General features: G+C 34.4%; 1 protein-coding gene across 1 annotated transcript; it reads right to left on the bottom strand.

The window, feature by feature from the left end:
- Positions 1-12,704: 12,704 nt before the first annotated feature.
- LOC131027656 (disease resistance protein RPV1-like) lies at positions 12,705-15,747 on the bottom strand. The gene is made up of 4 exons (XM_059209497.1): positions 15,390-15,747; positions 14,281-15,284; positions 13,888-14,175; positions 12,705-13,791 (listed from the first exon to the last, which is right to left on the bottom strand). The coding sequence occupies exons 1-4, from the start codon at positions 15,733-15,735 to the stop codon at positions 12,943-12,945; spliced, it is 2,487 nt and encodes an 828-aa protein (XP_059065480.1). The 5' UTR covers positions 15,736-15,747; the 3' UTR covers positions 12,705-12,942.
- Positions 15,748-25,415: the final 9,668 nt, after the last annotated feature.

Raw genomic sequence — 25,415 nt, 5'->3', positions numbered from 1 at the left:
ATCTAAAGGTTTTTTCATTTTTGGCCTTTTCTTCCTATTTTGCACCATTGGATTTAGGAGGTTTGGTCTCCTTTGGCTGAGGCTAAAATACAAATTTACCCTTATGCTAGAGGTTTCTTTGTGGTGTTCTTTGGTTCTAAAGATGATTGATAGGTTGTGCTTGATGATGGTCCTTGACAATGTCAATTTGATCCATTTTTGTGTGTCATTAGGTTTCTTCTTTCAACCCCTTGAAAGATTCAACTAATATTCTACTAGTATTGGTAAGGCTACCTTATCTTCCCCTTCTTTTTTGTTTTGATGAATCCTATAAAGCTATTGGTAATACATTAGGTAGATTCTTAAAGGTGGATCAGGTATAACTAAAACCTTTGGTTGTAGTTCAAATATTCGTATTCTTGTTGAAGTGGATATTTCAAAATTTCTACCTGGATAAATCATTCTATAGGTTAATGATAGATCTTGGAGCCAATTGATGGACTATTAAGGGATTCCCTTTTATTTTAGGTGCTTCTTTTCTACCAAAATTTTAGCTTATGAGTTCTCTCATAGGGCTTGTAGGTAGTCATCTTCAACTTGGTGGAAGGATGCTATTTGTTACCATCTCACATTTCTCTTGATGATGTTGCTTCTAAGGATTGAGAACCACCCACTCTTGTCTCTTCTCCTCCTAGTTCTATTGAGCTATATATGGATTCAGGGTCTTTATTTGCTCCAATTTTTAATTATCCTAAAGGTGTTATTTTTCAACCCAATTCTTCTGATGATGATAAAAAGAATGGTGATGGGTCTGTTGCTTTTCCAGATGATGTTGTTAATAAAATTCTACTATTTTTTGTACTAGTATTGTTGATGTTAGTAATATAGTTGTTTCTGCTAGTAATGTTGTTATCTTTGTTGCTACTGACCAATCTTTCCTTATGGGTTAAGTTTTTATGATTGTAATAATATATCCACCTATATTATTGTTCAGTGTATGGAAAAGAATTATAATGGTAGGATGTTAACTTGGTAGTCTCAAGGGTCTATTTCAAAATAGATTGTTACTTTTTTTACTCTAGCTTTATGGTTTAGTTGGTAGCCCTATTTTCATGTCTTTGTTACTAGATTGTTCTAGCTTTAGCTTTACATGATTTGTGCTAGATCTATAGTGGGTTGGCACCCTTCCTCACTTATTTTAATAAAAAACAAATAGCAACAAATGAAAATGTCTTCATAAGAAGAAGCATCCTACTAACAATTGTTCCCCAGTTAGGATGTTAGGTAAAACGTCTCAAAATTTTGATTCAAAATAGGATATAAATTGTTTGGCTCTAGCTCTAATGTTTAGATGGTTGCCTTGTTTTGCTATCTCAATGTCTACTTTTGTTCTAGTTCTGGTTTCTGATGGTTTGTATTAAATCTATAATTGGCTAGGGCTAATCCCCACTTATTTAAAATAAAAAAAATCACCAACGTGATTTTCTTAAGGAAATAAACACTCAAGCAATAATTTAATTCAAATATGTGACCAAACATCACATATTTACTTGCAAATTGAAAAAACAAACGAAAATACATTGAATAATTGAACTATAATCACATTACAAATCGTTGAATCTATACATTTTTTGAGTAGAATTGACCTTTCAACCAAATGAGTTTTCTTCTTTGACTTCAATCTTTAACGGGTTTTCATCTAAAGAAGATTTTGTTCTAATTAATTAAAAATGAGAGAGGGCCCATAACCTTTGCATAACCAGGAGGAACTCACAAGTAATGAGACAGGCATACACCCAAAAACATAGACACTCCTTTTTTGAAAAATAGGGCTTTTGACCAAAGAACCTAACCAATGGGAACAAGGGTCCCAAACCCTTATCAAGATTTCATTCTCAAATTAGAGGAGTTTCAAAGAGCACCCCAAACCATAAACCATACAAAAACCCTTTCACTAATTGAATAGTCAAGGAAACTATAACCTAACAACACATTTTGGAAGGCACCCTACAAACTTGGAGGAACACCTAGCCATTCTTATAAAATATAAAACATACTTGAATGAACTAGCACAAACATGCTTAGAGGCAGCTCAATAAGCCATTTGATAGAATTAGTACTTGGGAACAAAATCCTAGAAAGAAAGAGGACCTAAGGATAGGCCCCAACCAAAAACCCAGAGAAACAAAGATCCCAAAACCTACCATGAGTGAGAGATCTAGAGGGAAAACTAAAAAGGCACAAGTGACAAGGGGAGAAAGGGGAAAAAGTAGAAGTCCTCCACAATGACAACAACCTCTGAAAGCAGCAAGAATATAACACTATAGCAGACACACAAAATATAGAGCCCTCTTTCATTAGGTGCCCATAGGGTAACCAACCTTCAACATCCATCCAAATTCCATCCACCACAACACAAGGAAAACTGCCACCAAAGAAAACTTCACCATCACGAAGAATGAAGACAACACCCCACAAAATCCCAACATCAAAAGAAACCTTTAAGATCACTACATCTTCAAGGATCACCTCCATAGGGTCATTAGAGGGAGCAACACAAAAGACACTTTCAGAACCTAACCCAGGTAGAAAAGTAGAACTAAGAGACAGTCTCATAGATGGAAGGAAAAGGCTACCCCTCAAAAGAGACTTGAAAAAACCAAAGAATACCACCCATAACAATGTAAAAGCCCCCCTCTATAGGACCATCAACACTAATAGAGGATTCCAAAGCATCAAAACACAAGTATGTATAATAGGAAGCTAGTGACCAAAGCCACAACCATCATCACAAACAGCCAAGAAACAATCACCCACAACGGCTTAACAACTCCACTATGTAGGAGAAGACACATTATGCAATGAGAAAGCCTCACAAACACAAGCCTCACCCTCCCATTGACAATGAGGAGACATAGGAGCTCCCAAAACCTCAAGTAATAGCCCCATCCAACCAACAACTTGATGAGAGAGAGGGAAAGGAAAACAATAGCCTCCATCAGGAAAGAGATAGAGCTACCACAATGATGAAGCCCATGCCCAAAGTCTAAGCCCCTGCAACAGTTGTAGAACCAACATCAAACCTAGGATACTCTATAGTGAGAAGTTTAGGAGGAACAACCTCCCAGAAAAGAAGGAAGCACCCTGAGAGTAAAACCACAAGGAGGTGCAAGGCCCATGCCACCAAGGAAAATGGGCAGAAGCCTAAAACTTAGCCACCGATGAGAAAAATCAAACATAAGGGTCAAAAGGGAAAGAAATCAGCCCAACCCACCCACCTAGACAAAGGTAAACTGAAGAGTTTCCAAACTCCACCAAACCTCTACCCAAAAACCATGAAAGGTAGGGACAAATACATCTATGATAATCTTCAAAAAATCACCAAACTACCATGGTCGTACCAGGAAATGGGGGCCCAAAACCCTCCCGATCCCATCATCCTCAGATTTGTCATCCCCCTCATCATCTTCCCCTACATCTCCCTCTCTTGAAAATCCCCTAGCACCTGACCCGCTGCCACTCATTTTTTAGATCTCAAGAAGATTATGTTTGGACACGAGTGCTCAAACAATTTTCAACACAACTTTTTCTATCATCAAATTGGATGCCTAAAAGTTGATATTTGAGCAAACAAGTAGAATATGGGGACTACACACCAGCTTCACAAATTCAAATGCCCCTCTTCAAGGAGAAAATTAAAAATTAAGTAATATTAATTATGATCACCTATTCCACTTCAATTCCTCCATAAAGATTTATTCTGAAATAACTCCACCATTGTCATAGAATCTCCTAAATTTAAGTCATGTATGTTGCACTAGGATCTTTTCAAATCTCACATCCAATATGTTCAATTATATTGTTTCCCCATTATGTCCCTTTACTATTTGACTTACTATTTTTAGCAAATGTTGTTTTTGGAATGAAACAACATGACATATTTGTTAGTGAACAATATCTTATCAAATTTAGATCTCCTAAATTTGATAAGAAGAAGCTCAATTTTCTAAATTTTGATATCTTTATTTAAGATGATGTTTGGTAGTTAAATAATATTTATTGGATAATTGGTAACTAGTATATTGAATACAATTTCCAAAGCTAATTGATGGGTAACTTGCATAATTGCCACTAACTTTGGCTATAAACTATGATAGACATAACTTTGAAGAAAGTTAATTTGTGGACAATTGAAATTCTTCAATCTAGGTATGTATTCAAACAACTTAATGCATTCAATGAGTTTAGTATGCACTTATTTTGGTAATATAATAATTTTGTAACTAATTACAATATGGTTTTAATAGAATTTTATATATTTTGGTAAGATTGTAAACTTTTCTTTGATAAAATTATCTAGTATTTTTATACTAAAACAAAATTTACCATAAATAAATAAATAACAAAATTTAATATATTTTAGCTTACCATAAATAAATAACTTTGTTTACCATGATATTGTATTTTAAAAAAATTAGGTGTTCAAAAAATATTATGGCATATCATTATTAATGTGATTATGATTTCATTGAAAGGTTTTGTTAGTTGTTACTCTATCAAGACAATAAGATACATATATATGTTTACATTGTTATAAAAAATACAATTCAATTTTGAAAATTAAAAAAACTACAAACTAAATTATAGATATTAATAAATTATAATATATTAAAATCTTTATTTTAATATATTGATTAAAATTTCTTAAACTACTTAATTTAAAAGATTGTCATAAAATAGTAAAAAATGACCTATAAACACATACATAATCCTATCAATTTAAAAACTTTACCTCATAAAAAAATTAATAAACAATTCCAAATCCGCATACTTTTAAGATGTCAGGCCTTAATAACTTTTATATTTTGAAAATATATACAATTTTATTACACTTTCTAAATAATGGAGAATCCCGTGGCCCTACTGATGCAAAATCTCAAGTAGCGGTGTCTTTTGGCGACCGTGTGTGGTGTAAACTTCAGAATTTTAGGATGCCTGCACTCCTTCCAAATCGTTTGATTGGATCCCACATCACTCTATAAGAATTATATGACTCGCATTCGTTACCTTTGCTTCCATTCTTCTTTTGTGACTGTTGTGACTGCACAGATAACATGAATAAAGATTAATACCTTTAAATGTTCTAATCCTAATTATGTCTGCTATAGGTGACTGCACAGATGACTGTTTGGACTGCCCAGGTGACTGCACAGGTGACAGGTGACTGCATAGGTGACTGTTGTGACTGTTGTGACTGTTGTGCCAAAGATCAGTATAATACAAACTGATAATAGATTATGTCTGCGTTTCTTTCACGCAGTTTTATTTAGCTCACACAGATTCATACGACTCTTGATCCATTCGTCTGCTTCTTTCTATTCATCTTCCTCATAAAGTTATGTACCATCATCTTTCTTTAATTATTGATGCTCCATAAAACAGGGAATCGGACCCCCTCCCACGCAAGAGAAGAACCACAGTTATGCGCTTGTCATTTCATATCATATCATAAAAGGAAACTTATTTTACCAAGCAAAGAATGGAGAATCTACTGCATTTTCTTTTTATTCCCACTATCACTCTTTTCCCAATGCTAACGAAAAGCATCAATTGTTTATATCTTATCCTTTTGAACTACGACGCATTACACTGTTCTTAATCATTTTTAAATGTTATCATCGGAAAGAGAATAAATTCCTTTCCATATCAAATTTTCCTAAACTCGCTGTGGGCCTACGGATGCACAAGTGCAGACATTTTAAAAGAATGTCTGCGTTTCCGCCAAGCCTATTTAAAAGATATATATGATTCTGGTTCCTTCCGTGTGCTTCCATTCATCTTTTCCACAAATTCATTTCCCATTATCTTTCTTTAATCATTGATGGTTAATAATCACATATTTAAGGAAACTTATTCTGTGAAGCAAAGAATCCAACGTACACGAACTTTTTCGATCCAGGCCCGTCATTATTGATTCCATTAATCATTTGTCTGGATTTTTGTCATGATTAATATTTTATTTGTTATTTAGAATTGTATTTAAGGATTAATTATAATTCATTTTACAAAACAAGACGAGTATTTAGGAATTTAATACATATTTAAATATTTATTCATATAATCAAAGTATTTATTATTGAATTATTTTTAATCAATAAAGAATTTTCTACTTGATTTTCTATTACTTTTGTTTTTTTAAAAACCATTAAATTGGTATCTTAGAGGTTTGACCATGCAAGATTACACTCTACTTACAAAACTCCTTGGCAAATATTTGTAAAGAACACGTGTTAGACAAAATAAAATCTAAGAATCTAAACAAATATAATACTTACTCTAAATTTTATTTCTAAAAATTTGGCTCAAGTTCATATTTATGTAGGTTGTTTACATAGTTGTGAAAGGGACACATAATGAATGTATAGATTTCAAAGAATTCTTGTAATCAATTCTAATTCTCCTACATATCAATGATTCATTTATAGTCATATGTCCTCTAATTCGCCTACATATCAATGAATCATTTATAGTCATATGTCCTCTAATTCGCCTACATATCAATGAGTCATTCATAATCACATGTCCTCTAATTCTCAAATCAAGTCTAAATTTGTGAAGAACTATTAATAGGATATTCACAAATGTATATTTATATCTAAGGTGGGTCTACTCTTTTATACTATTCTTATATTCACAAATTGGTCCTCTAACATGTAGATTTTGCCCTACTTTCTAGCTCACTGATCCAATTTTCTGTAGTAGTTTCAAAAGTGATTCATTTTAGTTTACCAAAACACGGGTAGGGTGATTCGAACCCCTAACCTCTCCTCTCCTATTTTCACTCTCCTCAACTAGGTCATTCGGATTCTTCAAATATGTTTTGAGGCCGCCTGTATTTAAAGGGTATCAAATGCCCTTAGTTTGAACCAGTGACCCCGTAATTGTGGGTCACCACTCCCTACCGCTATACCATGCGGTTGCTTCAGAGTTGATAGTGGTGGTTTATTGTTTTATTAATATATGAGTGGTGATCTGAGATATTAGCCACCACCCCCCAAAACAATATACATTAAACTATATTTAAACCAACCTAAGAAATATATTGTTAAGGCTTGAATTATATGAGCCATGTATTTAAATGGGTTGGGATTTTTACAAGATTATATGGCATTTTAAGGGTTTTTTAAGAGATATAGTCTAAAATTGGGAGATATGGGGATATTGTAAAATAATATTATTTAATCCTATTTTAGCATGTAAAATGGTATTTAAAGGTGGTGATTTTTGTGTTGGAGGGTATGGGAGATTAGAAAATTGGTGAGAGAATTATTTTGGAGAATTAAACAACTCTAAGGAGTTTTCTTGCGATAGTGAATTGTTCATCTTTGTGCATTGGGAGCTTGAAGCCAAGCTTGTTGTACTTGTCAGAGAAGGACTTTTGTAATTCATTATCATCCGAGGAGATGTGAGGAGACTTTGTAACAAGTTGAAGACCTCATAACCTTTTTCTGGAGCATAATCAAGGATCAGTCACTCTGTTGGAGAGCGACCCAAAGATGTAGCCATTTGGTGAGCTTTGTTATCAATGCACATTTACTAGTCTTCTCTTCTTTATATCACTTGATAATTTGTTATTTAATTGTTGTGATGTTTAGTTAAGAATTTCAATTTCAATTACAAGACCTTCAATTTAATCATTGTAAAAGTTATCATCTCACGTGCAACAATCATAGATCCTAACACTGGATCACTCACCAACTTCTCTAATTTTAACATCTAGAAAATACTTACTTTATAGTTGTCCCAGTGCAAATATTTAGCTCTAGCCATAAAAATGTTCTTAGAGTGATCATGTAGATATTTATTCTTTTATAATATCAAATTGAAATGGCATTCTAATAAATGCTCCTTGAATGATCTAAGATGAGATAGGTTATTTAGTTAAAGAGAATGCAAAATTAATGTAATTTAATGCCTTTGAATTTAAGGACATAACAACAATTCACAAAAATGTGTGTGGCCAACTCATAATGGCTAGTAAAATACATATAAGTTAGCTCAATTAAAATTGAAAATTTAGAAAATTAGAATTCAATCTATGAATGTGAGAATTAACCCGATTTTGCACAAGAATACATACTTTTTGTCAAATTGCATTAATCCATTCTATCAAAATGATAAACCTAAATAAGATTCAATGTGTGTATGTTAATTTTACCATTACATTCCCCCACCCCCCCACTTTGAGGTCAATGTGAATTATAGAATGATCATCTAACTAAAACTATGTAGCACTTACAAACATAGATGTAAAATAAATATTCAAACATATAATGATATTTTTAGTCCATATAAAGTACTAGAACCCATCAAATTCCATTGTGTAAGTCCATTGTTTGATATATAAACTTCATGGGAGCCTCCAAAATAGAAGAAAATTGTAATAAATATGATCTATTCCACAAATAAAAACTAGACCCAAAATATAATCTTGCAAGGTAAAAAATTAGATTTTAAAAAATGAGCAAGGTTAGAAAGTTCTTAATATTTAGAGAGTGATATCAATGAACATATTAGTAAGAGTTATATTGAGATATGATTATAATCAATATAAGTAATATATATCACTATTTGAAAGCCTAACATAGGGTTATTAGTGATAGTATGTGTCATAAGAGAAAAGGAACTGGAGGAGAGGGGACATGAGAGTGAAAATAATTTTAAAGGTAAGTGATAGCTAATGGAACCACTTTTACTTTAAGTGAGGGTTGAAAAAAAAATACAACAAGGATGGGTTTTATTTCAAAAAAAACTTGTAATTGTTTAGGATCAAGCTCCCAAACCTAAATTTCTAACCATATGAAATGAGTATTGGTTTTTATTTTTGAATTGAGTACCCATTTTATAATATATGTCCATTTTAATTTATTTATAAATATGTATAATTAGTTTCATTTTAGAATGGGTACCCATTTTTGTTTAAATAATATTTTGGATCCTTTATAAATTCAGTACACAATTTTAAGTGGGCATATGTTTCATGAAATTTAAACTTTGAAACCCACAATTTTCTTTTTATTTTAGCCTTGAAAAGACAAACCTTAGCCTTGGATTTGCAAGTAAAATGTCATGAAAATAGCAAGAGAAAACCTAACTTTAGTAATATGACTAAGAATGTTTTTTCAAAATAAAATGACAAAATTAAATCTCATCACAAATTACACTCTCTACTTTTCAAATATATATTTTTTCTATTATTGGACATGATTTTATATTTTTTTACTTAATTTATGAGGAAAGTGGATCATAAACTTAAAAATAGAAAGTAGGGCCAATAAAATTTAATTAATAAAAGTTTTTAGAAAAAAAATGATAAAAATGTATTGTCACTAAAATTTACTATGACACTCATATTTTTCCAACAATAAAGGAAAATATTTTTATTTAGGTGAAATTATTGTTCTGTATGCTGCATTGTTTGGCCCTAAAAAGTGACTCTAGAAAGATAATATTTTACATTTGATATAAAGTTAACTTGTATCTTATAGATATTAAAATAAATTACATATTTAAAAAATAAACACAAAATTATACATTTCATATTATTGAAATTTTAAATATTTTATGTGTAAGTGCCTTAAATTTTTACTCCAAGCATGACAAACTTTGATTTCAACAAAATAGTTCCAATTTTTAGTCAAATTGTGGACTCAACTTCTTACACTTACCTTAAAGATGCAAAATATTATATAGGGTAATATATGCTTATTCTCTCATATTTCATTGAATAATATATTACATATTTATAATAATAATCAGATATCCTTTATTATGGGAATCCTCCTATAAAAACTCCCTTAACATATGAGTTGTTTTAACAACTCATACAAATAAATAGTCAATATAATGATACACCAACAAAATTATGATAATGATGTATTATTCATAACATGCCCCATATCACATCAGTGTATTCAAATGGGGATAGGTGGACTAACAATACTTGATGAGCATGTTCAATAGTTCATAAAAAGCATAAGGTATGACTAGGGACATACACATTTACTCAAGATAAATAATAGTGGAACTCACGTCACTAATCTTCTAAAATTTATCCAAGGATAGGGACAAACACTTGTTTACATGCAACCAAGCATAGGCACTAACACAATTATCCAAGGCCAGACAACAAGTTTGGACAAGTAAAAACACATCCACACAACATCAAAGCTATGAATAGGGTAACACATTTCTACTAACAAAAACTATGATTAGAAATAAACACGTATGATTATTAATTACAATCCTTTTTTAATTAGAAAATATAAATATAATCATTTAATAAACAATCATGATTTAGGATAAACACTTTCAATTATAATTACTGGCTTCTATCATTAGGAAAACTACAACTAATCACTTAATAAATAATTACAATTATGGATATAAATACATCCAATTATAAGTACCAACTTTTCTGATTAAATCACTTAACAAAAAATTATGATTGGGGACAAATACATCTAATCATTAACAACCAATAGTTATGATTTGGTATAAACACATCTAGTACAATCATTGAATAAATGTGATAAGGGACATACACTTCCAATCACAACATAAAATGTTTGTAGTCTAAGTCCTCATTATCACGTATATATCTGTCAATATAGATCACTACCATATTGATGATAAACCATATGAGATTATTACCATCTACCATGTAGAAACTAATCTTGGCAATAATCATTTTGGTACAAGTAGTTTTATCAATATTCTTTTTGTAACTCCACTACTAGTGACTAATGGGAGGTCACTAAATATCCTCCAACCTCTTGTCCCTTTACCCTCGAATCGAATTTTTACTTAACAAATTTAAATTTCACGACTTAGTTCATTGATTGTGAGGAAATAATATATTCTCACCCCTTGATTTGAACTTATTACAATGAGTGTTAGGTATCACCCATCATACACTCCAAATGAAACATTTTTTTGTTTAAAATATATGTATTATTGTTATATTAAGCTAACTAGAACCCTAATTTTAATTTTAATATAATCAATATAATAAAAATATAATTTTTTTAAGACCCCTTTTGCCATGAGATGTGCATGCCAATTATTGTAGAAATGCATTGACTATGATTTGTAATTCTTGTGGTATTCAAATAAAACCTTCCATAATATGATTAAGTTGAAATTTATTAGGCATGTGGTTGTCACTATTCTATTGAGAGTGTAAATTCTTCCCTACAAATTTTGGAGCTACCCTACTAAATAGATCAAGTCAACACTCCACCTGATCACATAAGAAATCCTTTATAACATCTAAAGGGTCAACATAATATTGAGACAAAATTTTTATCAAGTTCGAGGTCATTAAAAAATATATTCTAAGGAAAATATAAAATATTAATGCTAGTATTAGTAGAAGGATACTAGCTCAAGGAAATGACAGTTGTTAGTTATGTATTTTCAATGGCTTCAAGTGGACTCTTCTATCCAATTATTGGAATAGTAGAGATGTTAGAACATGTATCTTTATGAGCAACCATCAATATGTTTTTCAAACGTGATCATAAATAAAATAGCTAGGGTTGTGGTGTAGTAGGATCCACTTCTATTTGAAAAAGTCTAGTCATTTTGATACTAAACTTGTTTAGATAATAAATTATGAAATGAAAATAAATACATTCTAGATTATAATACCATATATTCATAAATGTCCATGACCATGATTTTATACCTAAACAAAATTTAACACTTTATTATTAATAAGTGTTCATGCAAAGAATAGTAACAATTTAGTAAGTCATAAGTAAACATTCAAGGAGAAATAAGTGGTTTCTAATGTTAAAAGCTATAACTTGATGAAATGATTGACATCTATCACATTTACATTCCAGAAATGCAAATAAAGCTAAAATAATTTGGCAATATAAATTAAATTTTATCAACACATAATGATATTAAAAGCCATTGGAGGGAATATTCCCTACTTGCGTGTAAGGAATGTGAGGAAAAATTCAAATTTGACAATCACATATTGTATATTTCCTTGACTCACAATGGTTAGTGCAACAAGTTAGAGTTAACTAAATTGAATATTTTAAGGTCGAATTTGCATTAGATTAACCTCATACTTAAGGGAGTGACCCGCGATAGATAAAAACTAATCTATATATGAAAAATTTATATTTAAATATTTAAATGAAAAAAAGAAATAAATGGCAAATGTACATAAATAAGTAAGATATGATCAAAATCTGAAAAGTGTAAAAATAATTGATAAATGATAAGAAAATCTAGGTGAAAATTAAGAAGATGAGTGTAACTTTACACTTGATTAGATAATTTATTGATATATAATAATATTAAATTATTTTCATTTAATAAAAAGAAACTAAATAAATATTCACACACATATACAAATGTCACCCCTCCACTACCGCCCAATATATATATGAATAATTAAAAATAAAATTATTTTATTAAATTTCTTGAATTATAATCACTATATCAACTTTTACATGTTACAAATGTGAATTATCATGTAGTCTACATGAATTTGTATTTAATACAAATGTGAATTATAATGTAGTCTACATGAACTTGTATTTAATTCTCTGTAGGATGAAAAGACGGAGCTTCGTAATTACATGCAAATGATAGAGATTGACGGCATACAAAGTGCATGGACTAGTCCATTAGTGATGGGGTGGATGGAGTAGAACACAGAATAATATGAACACAGAACATAATGTGCTGCAACTGATTTTTAGATCTCTTTTATAAAGAAGTTTAGAAAATTCCAGAAAAGCATAAATTTACATAACAAATAGCTTTTTCTCATGATTGATGCAGAGAGTTAATAATTTGCATGACTGGCGGAAATTGAAAGTTGAACTGACTGTATACTGTGGTAGAAGTTTCCAGAACATTCTTAACAGGACGGAGAAATTACATTCCAACAATTAGATGGTCTGGCAGCCAAACGATTAGTCCTTGTTTTGTTCGTCTAAGAGCAGCTGGACATTCTCTGAAATTGCGACATCCTCTTAAATCAATATTTTTTAGTGATGGAAGTTCTCCAATGTTGGAAGGCAGTTCTTCTAAGTAACAGCAAGCGAATAGAATCAATACTTTGAGTGAGCGGAGTTTTCCTATACCGGAAGGCAAGCTTTTCAATTTCGTGCAATAACTTAAATCTAAAAGTCTTAAAGAAATAAGATTTTCAATGTTTGAAGGCAATTCTTTCAGTTCCAAACAGCTACATCTCAATTCTGTTAAAGAGCTGAGTTCCCAAAAGCTGGAAGGGAAGGTTTCTAATTTAGAGCAGCTATCTAAATTTAAGACCTCCAAGGAGCTTAATTTCCCAAAGCTCAAGGGCAATTCTTTTAAGTTGCTACACTCTGCCAAATTCAACTCTTTCAGAGAACCCAGATCTCCAAAAGTCGAGGGCAATTCTTCCAATTGCTTACACCTTGTTAATATCAACTCCTGTAACGAACTTAACTGGGCAAACAATTTTGGCAGATTTCTCAAGGAATTTCCACCACAAATGCTCAAGCTTTTTAATGAACGCAGCCCACATACCTGCTCAGGCAGCTCTTGTATTTTGTCCCACATATCTAGTAGCAAGATCTTCAGGGCAGTTAAGTGATCCAGCTTTTCCGGAAACTTCTGGAAACTTCTTAATTCTCTTAAATCCAATTCTTCTAAAGAAGAATTTGGAATAATTTTTCCGGGTTTGGATCCCTCGAAGTGAGACTGTTCAGTGCCTCTCATCACCCGTAAGTTCTTGGGCAGCTGCATCCATGTTGTGATTCTATTGTAAGGATCTTTTTCGGAATCTAAACAATCCATTAAAGAGAAAAACAAATTGAATTACCAGTGAAGACTTGCCTGATATAAAGTGACACCATCCTTATAGATAGGACCATGGAACACAGTCAATCGCTCAAGCGACTCCAAATTCGCTGGCCATAGAGCAGAAATGTCACCACCCAAACGGAGGAATCTAAGTTCCTTGAATTCAGTTGACTTTTGGCTTGATCCTGATATTTTTATGTGGCTTTCCAAACAAAGAACTCTCAACGAATTTTTCAATGAATGCAATTGCTTCTCATCAACTTCATGCCCAGATTCAGACTCCTCCTTGCCGAGCCAAACCCCCTTGATTTGCTTGAGCTTCTGCAAAGAGGGAACATATTTCAATAATTCTACTAAAGAAAGATGCAGCAATTATTTATTAATCCTGTAGCTGTATAAAAAATTACAAATGCAATTATAACATGCTTGATCATCATGTGCTATTTCCCTCCAGGACTGCATATCAAGAATTCTATTGCTTTTAGACAAGCTTCGCCCTTTTGCTCGAATGATGTCATGGACAATCAACTCATCTTTGCTGGAAGTCTTCATCAATGCCGCCTCCTGAAGAACTGTGACGTCCTGAGCGCCAACAATGTACTCTACATCACGACGACACCAGTTAGCAAAGAAACAGCAAATATCCAAAAACGCTTCTCTTGTAGACGGTGCCAGCTCATTATACGCAGAAGTCACCATACGCTGACTCAGATTTTCTTCTTTGATATCCTCTCCCGTCTCCAAAGCTTCAAATATTTGAGTACATCTCTCTACCATGTAATTCTGCTTACGCAAACGAGCACCGACAATTTCTAACACTAACGGAATCCCATCACAAATCTGCAGGACTTTTTGCATATTCTCTCTGCCTCTGATATTTTCATCCTTGAACAAAATTTTGAGGGCTTCGTGGTCGGGTAGAGTACCCACACGATAGTCACGACGTTCAAGGCCGGCGTCTATGAGCAAATCAGTGACACCCAGATTTCGAGTTGTGAGCACTATTCTGCTCCGCTTCGGAAGGCCTGCTAAACTTTTTGGGAAAAGCTCTTGCAAGTCTTCTGCCCGAAGAGCGTTGTCAATAAACAGAACTACTGGCTTGTTTCGTTGGGCTTGAAAAGCGCTGCTGAGATGATCCCGACCCTCTGCACTATTTCTAAATGTTGCATTCCTGTCAAAAGTATATCCTGGGAAGGCGTCTTTCAATATTTGCCATTGCAATGATTTTATGTCATTCCTTGACCGGTCTGCATGGATTTCAACTCCCGAATAGTTGTACTGTGTGAGATCTAAGTCCGCAATCACAGCAGTGGAGAGCGTGGTCTTTCCTATGCCCCCAAATCCATATATAACCACTGCCAATGAGAGCTCGTTTTGTCTTTCCATGTCGAGAAGCTTCATTACTTCTTTCTTCTGCTCTTGAATTCCAACTGGCGATGAGAAAACGTAGAGAATTATTAGTTTAGAAGCAAAGTTTTAAATGCTGATGCAAATTTGAGATATAAATACGAAAAGTAGTGTTTGTATGTACATACCTGCATAGTCTGGATAAATGGGCTTCAATGGAGAGAAGGCGGCAAGTGTCCTTGTCTGAACAGATGGCTGTGAAGAGAAAATCTTCTGAACAGGTGGCGACTGCTGAACAGGTGCTGGCTGCTGAACAGGTGGCTGTGGCTGCTGTGCAGGTTGCAAAGCCTGCGATTGAACAGGTGTTGGCTGCTGAATAGATGGCGCCTGCTGAACAAGTGACTGTGAAGATGGTGGATGCTGAATAGGTGGCTGTGAAGGCGGAAGTGTCTGAATAGCAGGCTGCGAAGGCGGTAGCTGTGGCGCCTTCTGAACAGGTGGATCTGAAGGCTTGGTGGAGAAACAGCAACCCATGGTAAATGGAAATGTGATGAGATGGTGTCTCCGGTTTGCGTTGAGTGCTTTATGTAGGCTGCATATCTCTGTGATATTGAATAAATATTTTGCTATGTTTACGTGTCTTTGTTTTCAGACGAAGATAGAATTTTGGGCACTTTAACAGCTGTCCAAAATTATTGAGGATAATCTTGATAGGAATACCCAAAAGAAATGATATGTTCTGATACACCCACCATTTTAAAATTCGCTAACCTTTTACAGCTGTAGTACGAATAAGAATTAAACTATACTAGGTGAAAGAAACCAATATTTTGTAAAACAATTTGACAAAAGTTTTTAGTTATTTCAAAAATATTTAAAAGGAAACATCTTGCTGGAAAGACACGCAACTCCATGTTTGACAAATGAACCAAAAAACGCATAAGGTCGAGATATGAACAACTATAAACTGGCCGGGGGAGAGAACGTTTTATCAGAAAGGTTAAGAAACAACAGGAAATTAAAACAAAAATGGTTAAAGAGCAAAAGTCTCATTTACAGAAGGAAGCATAAATTCATAGAAATTGGAGAGTATTTTCCATATTTTGTTTAGGAATTTGTATATTTTTAAAATAAAGAATAGAAATAGGTGGTTATGGTTATGTAGATAGTGATTGTTATGAATAGTGTTTATATACTTAATATTGTCTCATAAGATTTATTTCATCACATAACAACTACAGGTCGTGTGCAATAAATACGCTTGTTGTCTATTCATGTATAAATAAAGAATATTTGAAACAAATGTCCTCTCAAAAGTATAACAACTTATCTATACTCAAAAGATTTAGTGGAGAGATATTAAAGCTACATATTGTTTGGCATATAAACTAGATCAATTTTCTTGCTAAGGGGATGTTCATGAATTTAAGTGATAATATGTTTTGTGTAAGCATGGAACAATAGATTATTGGACATTTTAACACATTGTGATTATCACAATCCATAATCATGGGATGAGCTTATGGTTGCTAAAGGTCCCCAAGGAGTTGTTTGGGCTATATTGTTTCACTTGTTGATACAATTACCTTGTAGTCTACTTAATTATATGATAGTACAACATTAGGTTCTATAACTCCATGAAAATATTGCAAATCCAAGATTAAGGAAACAACCAGAATTAGAAAATTTAGTCTTTGCAACCTACATAATTTGTATTTAAAAATCCAACAAGTTTAAGGTTTCCATTCTTTTAGTATTCCTATATTAAGTATTTTGTGCCTTCTAGATATCTTAGCACTCACAATGTAGCTAATGAACCTGACTCGTGCTTCGATGAGTCATCAATGACAATCAAATTCCAACTATATGAGAGATATGTCTAGATGAGAAGTAATAAAGTTAATTAAATTTCTTCCCCGAATTGTATATAGTGTCCTATTGATTGTTTTACTATCTAAGTCTTTAAGCAACTTAGCACCCATTTGCATTGGTGTTGGTGAAGCTTAGCAATCTTATATTTGCTACCATGTGTGAGTTTATTCAATGTTTTATATGTTAGAGAAATATGTTTCTAGTTGTTTTCCACATTCCAATTATAATAAGCTAATGAAGCAATCTAAAAGTAAACATCTCAAAATTTGTATTCATATCTTCATTTCTTCTTCAATAATTACTTAATCATGTAAACCCCAAATTTAGAACCCTCATTTTTAATTTAAAGGATGAGACTTGGAGATAAAACACATATGAAATATAATAATTAAAGACCCACAAGGTGTGTTGGGGTAAATTATGTCTCATAATTACACCTTACTTAAGTTGACTTAAGATAATGCATTTCATCATAGTTTACATATGAGACACTTAGGGAAGTGTGCACATAGGGATCATGTATGTAGGAGAAATTCCACCTATTGTGGTCTTATGTTGTTGTTACATTCCACCTTTAGTAGGCGATCCACTTCTAGTGGAATATATTATTATTTCTCCTACCTACCCTCACCTACCCTTATTTCTCATTAAGCCACAAGTCATGATTGTGTGCTCACATATCCATATGGCCTTGCTGATGCAGAGATATGCACTAGTAGGGTGGCAAAGCCCCACTCACACTCACCTTTCACTCTTCCAAACTCAAGCCCTTAAAGGCTTCAACTCACACCAAAACCAAATTTGAGCTTCTACCCCTCCCAAGGGTTGGGACACACTTTTTCAATTTTCTTAGGTCCTGACAAGACCTTTCACAACTTTCTTGCTTCAAAAGAGTGATGGCTTCGCTCTTTTACCCCTAGTCATACCTACCCAGCTAGTAGACCTGCCTTTTTGGTCTTTACTCCAAAAAGTGCCAGACAAGGCCCCAAAAAAATTTTAGTTTCAAATACCCTTTTTGATCCTCTTCCAAACCCTAAATAATTAGACCTTCAATCTACTCTAGCACTCCTAGGCACCTACTTGGGTCACAGACCTAGTTGATCAAATTAGGCCTGGGTTGCAAAGAAAGTGTATGGGAATGGGATCACAAGGAAGATCCAATGCTTCATGGGGCTTGTCTAAGGTCTAAATACACCAGTTCAATCATCTAACTCCTTTTCCCACTAATATCCATCTGGAAATTAATCAATCTCTAATTGTTCTCATCTAAACCCTCACAAAGTTTAGACTAGGGCTTGGTGGCAAAATGCCAAACCAACTCCTCTGACCTCGCCCCTTTGGAATCTCATAATACACCCTCCTAAATTTCATTATACCAATGGCCATTTAAAACCAATGAATATATTTCAAGTTAGGGTATCATCTACATGACACCCTAGGAAAATGGAGGGTTTCAGACCTATGGGGAGTAAATTGTCAATATCTTCCTTCAAACACCACTTCAAGAGGTCATACCAGGTTCATTTGAAAGGTAACTTATTACTCTTCCTTACCAAGCCATAATTTCACAAAACCATTCAATTCCCTACATAGACAATATGAAAAATGTAACACAGTTCTGGCAAAATCAGATTTGTTTATTTCAAACACTCCACCAAACTTCTCCAGCTCATCAATCACTATCAAAAACCTTTCTTCTTCAGTTGTGAAATAATATATGGGCTCCTCTCAATTACCAAAACCAACTTTTAATTGGTTATGACCATTGGGGAGAAGTTACATTTCAACCAGCAACTTCTGAAAAGTTGCTTGACAACAATGACAACAATTGTGCAACTTTTGCAACTTTTAATCCCTAAACACCTAAACCTTGTCAAAAAAATTGAAGGTCATTATTAGCCTTCAAAACACCTAATATAACATTCTAGGATTATAAAACACAAAAATTGATAATTCAAGCCCACATGGCCTAATAGACCTCTAGGTTTATAAGTGCACCTGAGAGGTTATTGACCACACAAAGGCATTTTAGTACATCCAAGGTGATCTTTGAGATCCAACCCATTATTGGAACACAAGTAAACACAAGACAATCACTAGACACCCCTAGGTCATGAAAACACTGTCAAAAGTAGAGGGTCCCTACAACATACTCCCCGGGCCAAAGAAACTGAAGTCCCTTGACTTGGAATGTCTTCAATTTTAGTTCTTGTCTTCTCAATGGCCTTAGAAGTCATCCATGTAGCATCTTCTAAAGGTTTATTCCTCCATTTGTCTAAGTATTCCAAATAAGTCTTCCTCCTTGTTTGCTTGCTGACTCTTTGATCCAGAATAAATTCAATCTCAGGTTTGATTTGTGTGGGAATTCCTTCCATCATGTCTATAGTATATGAATAATACTGACCTATGTCACAAACATCATCAACAACACCCCTATATGCAGATATATCGGAAACATTGAATATAGGTAATAGTCCTACATCCGGGGGTATATCTATTTTGTATGCATTGTTTCCACATCTTTTGAGGACCTTGAATGGACCTCTCTTCTTCATGAGCAGCTTGGTGTATTTCTCCTTAGGGAGTCTTTCTTTGTTGAGATGAATCATTACCATATCTCCCACCTTAAACTGAACATCCGTTCTTTTTAGATTTGTTGCTTGCTTGTATTTCTTAGAGGTGTGAATCAGTTTCTCTCTTACTTGGTGGTGTATATCCTTCATGACTTCAAAAAATTCATCGACCTAAGAACTTCTTCTATCGAGATTCTTTACATCTCTAAGTTCAAGAACACCCCTGATGTGTGCCATACACAATTTGGAAAGGACTTAACCCTGTACTTCTGTCCACAGAGTCATTATAGGAAAATTTTGCCTGTGGAAGAATGGTATCCCAAGTAGTGCCATGATCCTTGGTCAAGCACCTTAACAAGTTTCCAAGAGACCTATTTATTACCTCAGACTACCCATCAGATTGAGGATGATAAGTAGAAGAGAAAGACAAGTTAGTTCCTAACTTATGCCACAAAGTTCTCCCAAAATGTCCTAAAAGCTTAGGATCCCTATCCGAGATAATGATCAAGGGTAACCCATGAAGTCTAACAATTTCCTTGAAGAATATACCTACGATATTAGAAGCATCATGTGTAACCTTGCATGGAAAAAAGTGTGCCATCTTTGAAAATTGATCCACCACAACATATACGCTATCATACCCTGATTTAGTCCTAGGAAGACCTAAGACAAAGTCCATACTGACTAAATCCCAGGGTTTGCTAGGGATTGGTAAAGGAGTATATAAACCTACATTTGAACTTTTACCTTTAGCCCTTTCACACACCACACGTTTTGAAACAAATTGCCTTACATCTGATTGCATTCTTGGCCAAAAATAGAACCTTCTAACCAGCTCAAGTGTCTTATCAAGTCCAGAATGTCCTGATAAACTCCCAAATTCTTTTCCTTGACAATATTCTCCCTCATCGAGCAACTAGGAATACAAAGTTGACTACCCTTGAAAAGTAAACCTTCTTGAAGCATATATTCAGAAAAATCAATATGATACCTTTCATTCATAGCATGACAAACCTCATAAGCCTCCTTGAAATCTACATCTTCTTGGTACATATCCTTCATAGAATTGATCCCCATGCTTTCCAATTGAATCTCTTGGATTACCGTGTTCCTCCTACTAAGATCATCTGCAACTTTATTTGCCACTCCTTTCTTATGCTTGATAGTGAATGTGAAAGCTTGAAGGTACTCCATCAATTTCATGTGCTTGTGATTGAGTTTCTCCTTCCTATTCAAAAAGTTTAGAGAATGGTTATCAGTATATAAAACAAATTCCATAGGCAATAGATAATGCCTCCACTTCCTAATAGATTACACCAAAGCATACATCTCTAGATCATAGGTTGAATATTTTTGTTTTGCTTCATTTAACTTCTCACTAAAAGAGGCCATAGGCCTACCCTCCTGACTCAAGACTCCTCCTATAGCCTTCTTAGATGCAACACATTCAATAGTAAACACTTTATGAAAATCAAGGAGGATAAAGATGGGTTGCTCTGCAATTTTTGTTTTTAATAACTCAAAAGACTTATTAGATTCATCATTCCAAGAAAATTGACACTTTCTTCCACCCTTGATGGTATCTATCATAGGTGCACTAACCCCACTGAATTTTTTTATAAACTTTCTATAAAAGCTTGCTAAGCCATGAAATATTTTTACCTCACTTGCAGACCTAGGTGTTGGTAAATTGAGGATTTCCTCCACCTTAGATGGATCCATTCTCAGATTACCTTTGGAAACAACAAATCCAAAAAACACTAGTTCCTTGTGTAAGAAAACACATTTTTCAAAGTTGACCTTTAGCAGCTCCTCATGCAACCTTTTCAACAACAAATCCAAGTGCATTAGATGTTCATTTCTATCTTTACTGAAAATCACTATATCATCCAAGTATACTACCACAAAATGATTGATAAAGGGCTTAAGAACCTCATTCATTAACCGCATAAATGTACTAGGGGCATTGGAAAGCCCAAATGGAATTACCATCCATTCAAATAAGCCTTCATTGGTTTTAAATGTTGTCTTCCATTGGTCTCCATTTCTAATCCTAATTTGGTGATAACCATCTTTCAAGTTTGTTTTGGAGTAATAGTTGGCTCCTCCTATACAATCCATCAAATCCTCTATTCTTGGCATTAGGAATCTATATCTTATTGTTATCCTGTTAATAGCCCTATAATATGTACACAACTTCCATGTTCCTTATTTCTTAGGAGCTAGCACTGTCGGGACTGCACATGGACCTATACTATTTCTATTGAACCCTTTCTGTAGCAATTCTTGGATATGTCTTGCAACTTCTGCATTTTGTTCAGGGGTCAATTTATAGGCTGCCTTGTTCGCCAATGTAGCACCTGGTATAAGTTCAATGCAATGATTGATTTCTCTTTGAGGAGGTAAGGTATCTGTGGTACTGTCTGCAACTATTCCCTTATACTTATCTAGTAGATCTTGAACCTCCTTAGGAACAACTTTCCTCTTTGCCTCTTGGCTCTTAGGCTACTTCTTAGGTTCATCCTTAGGCTTGACAACTATTTCAAAGCAAGGGGTATCCCCTTCCTTCAAATTTGTAATAAACTCCTTCTCATCTACTAGCATGACACTAGTCACAATGTGCTTATCCTTACTGTCACCTTGGAGAGGGATCATGGTGAAGTTCTCTCCATTTTTGGTGGTATAGACATTTTTCCTACCTTCAGGCCTAGCATCCACATCATATTGCCAAGGTCTTCCAAGTAACAAATGACAAGCATCCATTTCTACCACGTCACACAACACTCTATCCTTGTATCCACCAATTGAAAAGTCTACCCAAACTTGTTCACTAATCAACACTTGTTGTCCTTTGTTTAACTAAGATACTTTATAAGGATAGGGATGAGGTATCTTTGCAGGTTAAGCTTGGTGACCATTTCAACAGAAGCTAAATTATCTGTGGACCCAGAATCTATAATGACTCTACAAACCTTACCTTGTACCTTGCAGGTGGTTTTGAAAAGAGACTTCCTTTGAGGTGGTTCCTTGCTAATAGGCTCCTTCAAGAGTGTCCTCTTGATCATCAAGAGCTCTCCTTGCTCTGGGTCTGCAGGTCTTGAAGTTGATGTGTGGTAGGAGGTCATATTTTGACTATCTTCCTCTTGAATCAAACGTGCGGCTACCATTTCCTTTCTTCTCTAAACACCTAAAGGATTGATGTCCAGCCTGGTTACAAGAGAAACACCTACCGATGAAAGGACTAGGTCCACTTCCTCCAAACCTTCCCCTACCACTTGCTCTTCTTCCTCTAAAACTACCTTTGTTCCCTGATTCTCTGCATGTTCTTGACTGCTTGTTTCTCCTTGGGGTTTTGGATATGATCCTTTGCCATTTAATCTTCCCTTACCTCTTAAATTTGTACCCCTTCATCTATTATGGTGTTCTTCTCTCCTCTTTTGCTTCTCCTCAATTATAAGTGCCATTTGATAACATTTATGCACTGATTTAGGATTAAACAAACTTAGTTCATCTTGAATGTTGAACTTAAGGCCATTCATGTACCTTGCTAGCTTTTGTGTCTCACCCTCTGGTATCTTTGCTTTAAGTGTCATTCTGTGGAACTCCTCGATGTAAGAACTAACATCCAAATATTTTTGCCTCAAGTTTTGTAGTTTCTTATGTATGATTATCTCATAATCCTCAGAGATAAATTTCTTCTTAACTTTTGCCACCATCTTCTTCCATGAAGTGATGAGGTTCTTACCTTCCACCACTCTTTTCCTTTGTAGGACATTCCACCAACTAAGGGCAGGACCCTTCAATTTTGACTTAGCCACCTTCAATCTTTGGTTATCTACCACCTCCTCATATTCAAAATAGTTTTCTAAGGCCTCAATCTAATCCATGCACTCCTATGGATTCATCTTCCCTTGAAACATAGGTAACTTTGCCTTAGTATCTCTTCCACCTACTCTCTTAAGGGCCTCAATAAATTACCTTTGATCTGCAGGTACAACTGGATTCTCTCCTTGTTCTCCTCTTTTTTCTTCTTCTTTAGAGTCTGAGATAACTTCTTTCCCATCCCAATCCTTCTTCAACTTTTCTATTTTCGCTTCCATCTTTCTGTTCTTGGTTATTTTCTTGCTCACTATCCTAGCTAATTCTACATTGGTGACTCTAGAGGGTATATCCTCTTTATTTTGTCCCTTTTTCATATCTCCCATGGTTTAAACTCTTCCCAAGGTTCTTCTAGGGCTCTAATACCACCTGATGCAGAGATATGCAGCAGTAGGGTGGCAAACCCCCACACACACTCACCTTTCACTCTTCCAAACTCAAGCCTTTAAAGGCTTCAACTCACACCAAAACCAAATTTGAGATTCTACCCCTCACAAGGGTTGGGACACACTTTTCCAATGTTCTTAGGTCTTGACAAGACCTTTCACAACTTTCTTGCTTCACAAGACTAATGACTTTTCTCTTTTACCCCTAGTCACACCTACTCGGCTAGTAGCCCTATTTTCCTGCCTTTTCAGTCTTTACTCCAAAAAGTGCGAAACAAGGCCCCAACAAAAAAAAAGTTTCAAATACCCTTTTTAAACCTCTTCCAAACTCCAAAGAATGAAACCTCCAACCTACTCCAGCACTCCTAAGCACCTACTTGGGTCACAGACCTAGTTGATCAAATTACGCCTGGGTTGCAAAGAAAGTGTATGGGAATGGGATCAAAAGGAAGATCCAGTGCTTCAGAGGGATTTTATAATGTCTAAATACCCCAATTAAATCATCTAACTCCTTTTCCCACTAATATCCATCTAGAAACTAATCAATCTCTGACTGTTTTAATCTAAACCCTCACAAAGTTTAGACTAGGGCTTGGTGGAAAAATGTCAAACCAACTCCTCTGACCTTGCCCCTTTGGAATCTAATAATAAACCCTCCTAAATTTCATTCTACCAATGGCCATTGAAAAAAAATGAATAGATTGCAAGTTAGGGCATCATCTACACGACACCCTAGGAAAATGGAGGGTTTCAGACCCGTAGGGAGTAAATTGTCAATATCTTCCTTCAAACACCACTTCAAGAGGTTAGACTAGGTTCATTTGAAAGGTAACTTAGTAATATTCCTTACCAATCCAAAATTTCACAAAACCATTCAATTCCCTGTACAGATAGTACGAAAAATGTAACACAATTCTAGCAAAATTAGATTTGTTTATTCCAAACACTCCACCAAACTTCTCCAACTCATCAATCACTATTAACAACCTTTATTTTTCAGTTGTGAAAGCATATATGGACTCCTCTCAACTACCACAACCAACTTTTAAATGGTTATGACCATTGGGGTGAAGTTACATTTCAACTGGCAACTTTTGAAAAGTTGCTTGAGAACAATGACAACAATTGTGCAACTTTTGCAACTTTTAATCCCTAAACACCTAAACCTTGTCAAACACATCCAAGGTAATCATTAGCCTTGAAAATAACTAATACAACATTCTAGGATCATAAAAGACAAAAAATCATAATTCAAGCCCACATGGCCTAATAGACCTCTAGGTTTATATGTGCACCTAAGAGGTTATTGACCACAGAAAGGAATTTTAGTACATCCAGGGTGATCTTTGAGATCCAACCCATTATTGGAACACAAGTAAACACAAGGCAATCACTAGACACCCCTAGGTCATGAAAACACTATGAAAAGTAGAGGTGCCCTGCACCACTTGCCTTTATAAGCAGGCTTCTTCACATTGTATGTAATAATCCAATCAATTCATTC

This window comes from Cryptomeria japonica, chromosome 8 (assembly GCF_030272615.1).
Source record: "Cryptomeria japonica chromosome 8, Sugi_1.0, whole genome shotgun sequence".
NCBI lineage: Eukaryota > Viridiplantae > Streptophyta > Pinopsida > Cupressales > Cupressaceae > Cryptomeria > Cryptomeria japonica.
Note: the sequence above shows the minus strand (reverse complement) of the source record. Positions and strands in the feature narration are given on the sequence as shown.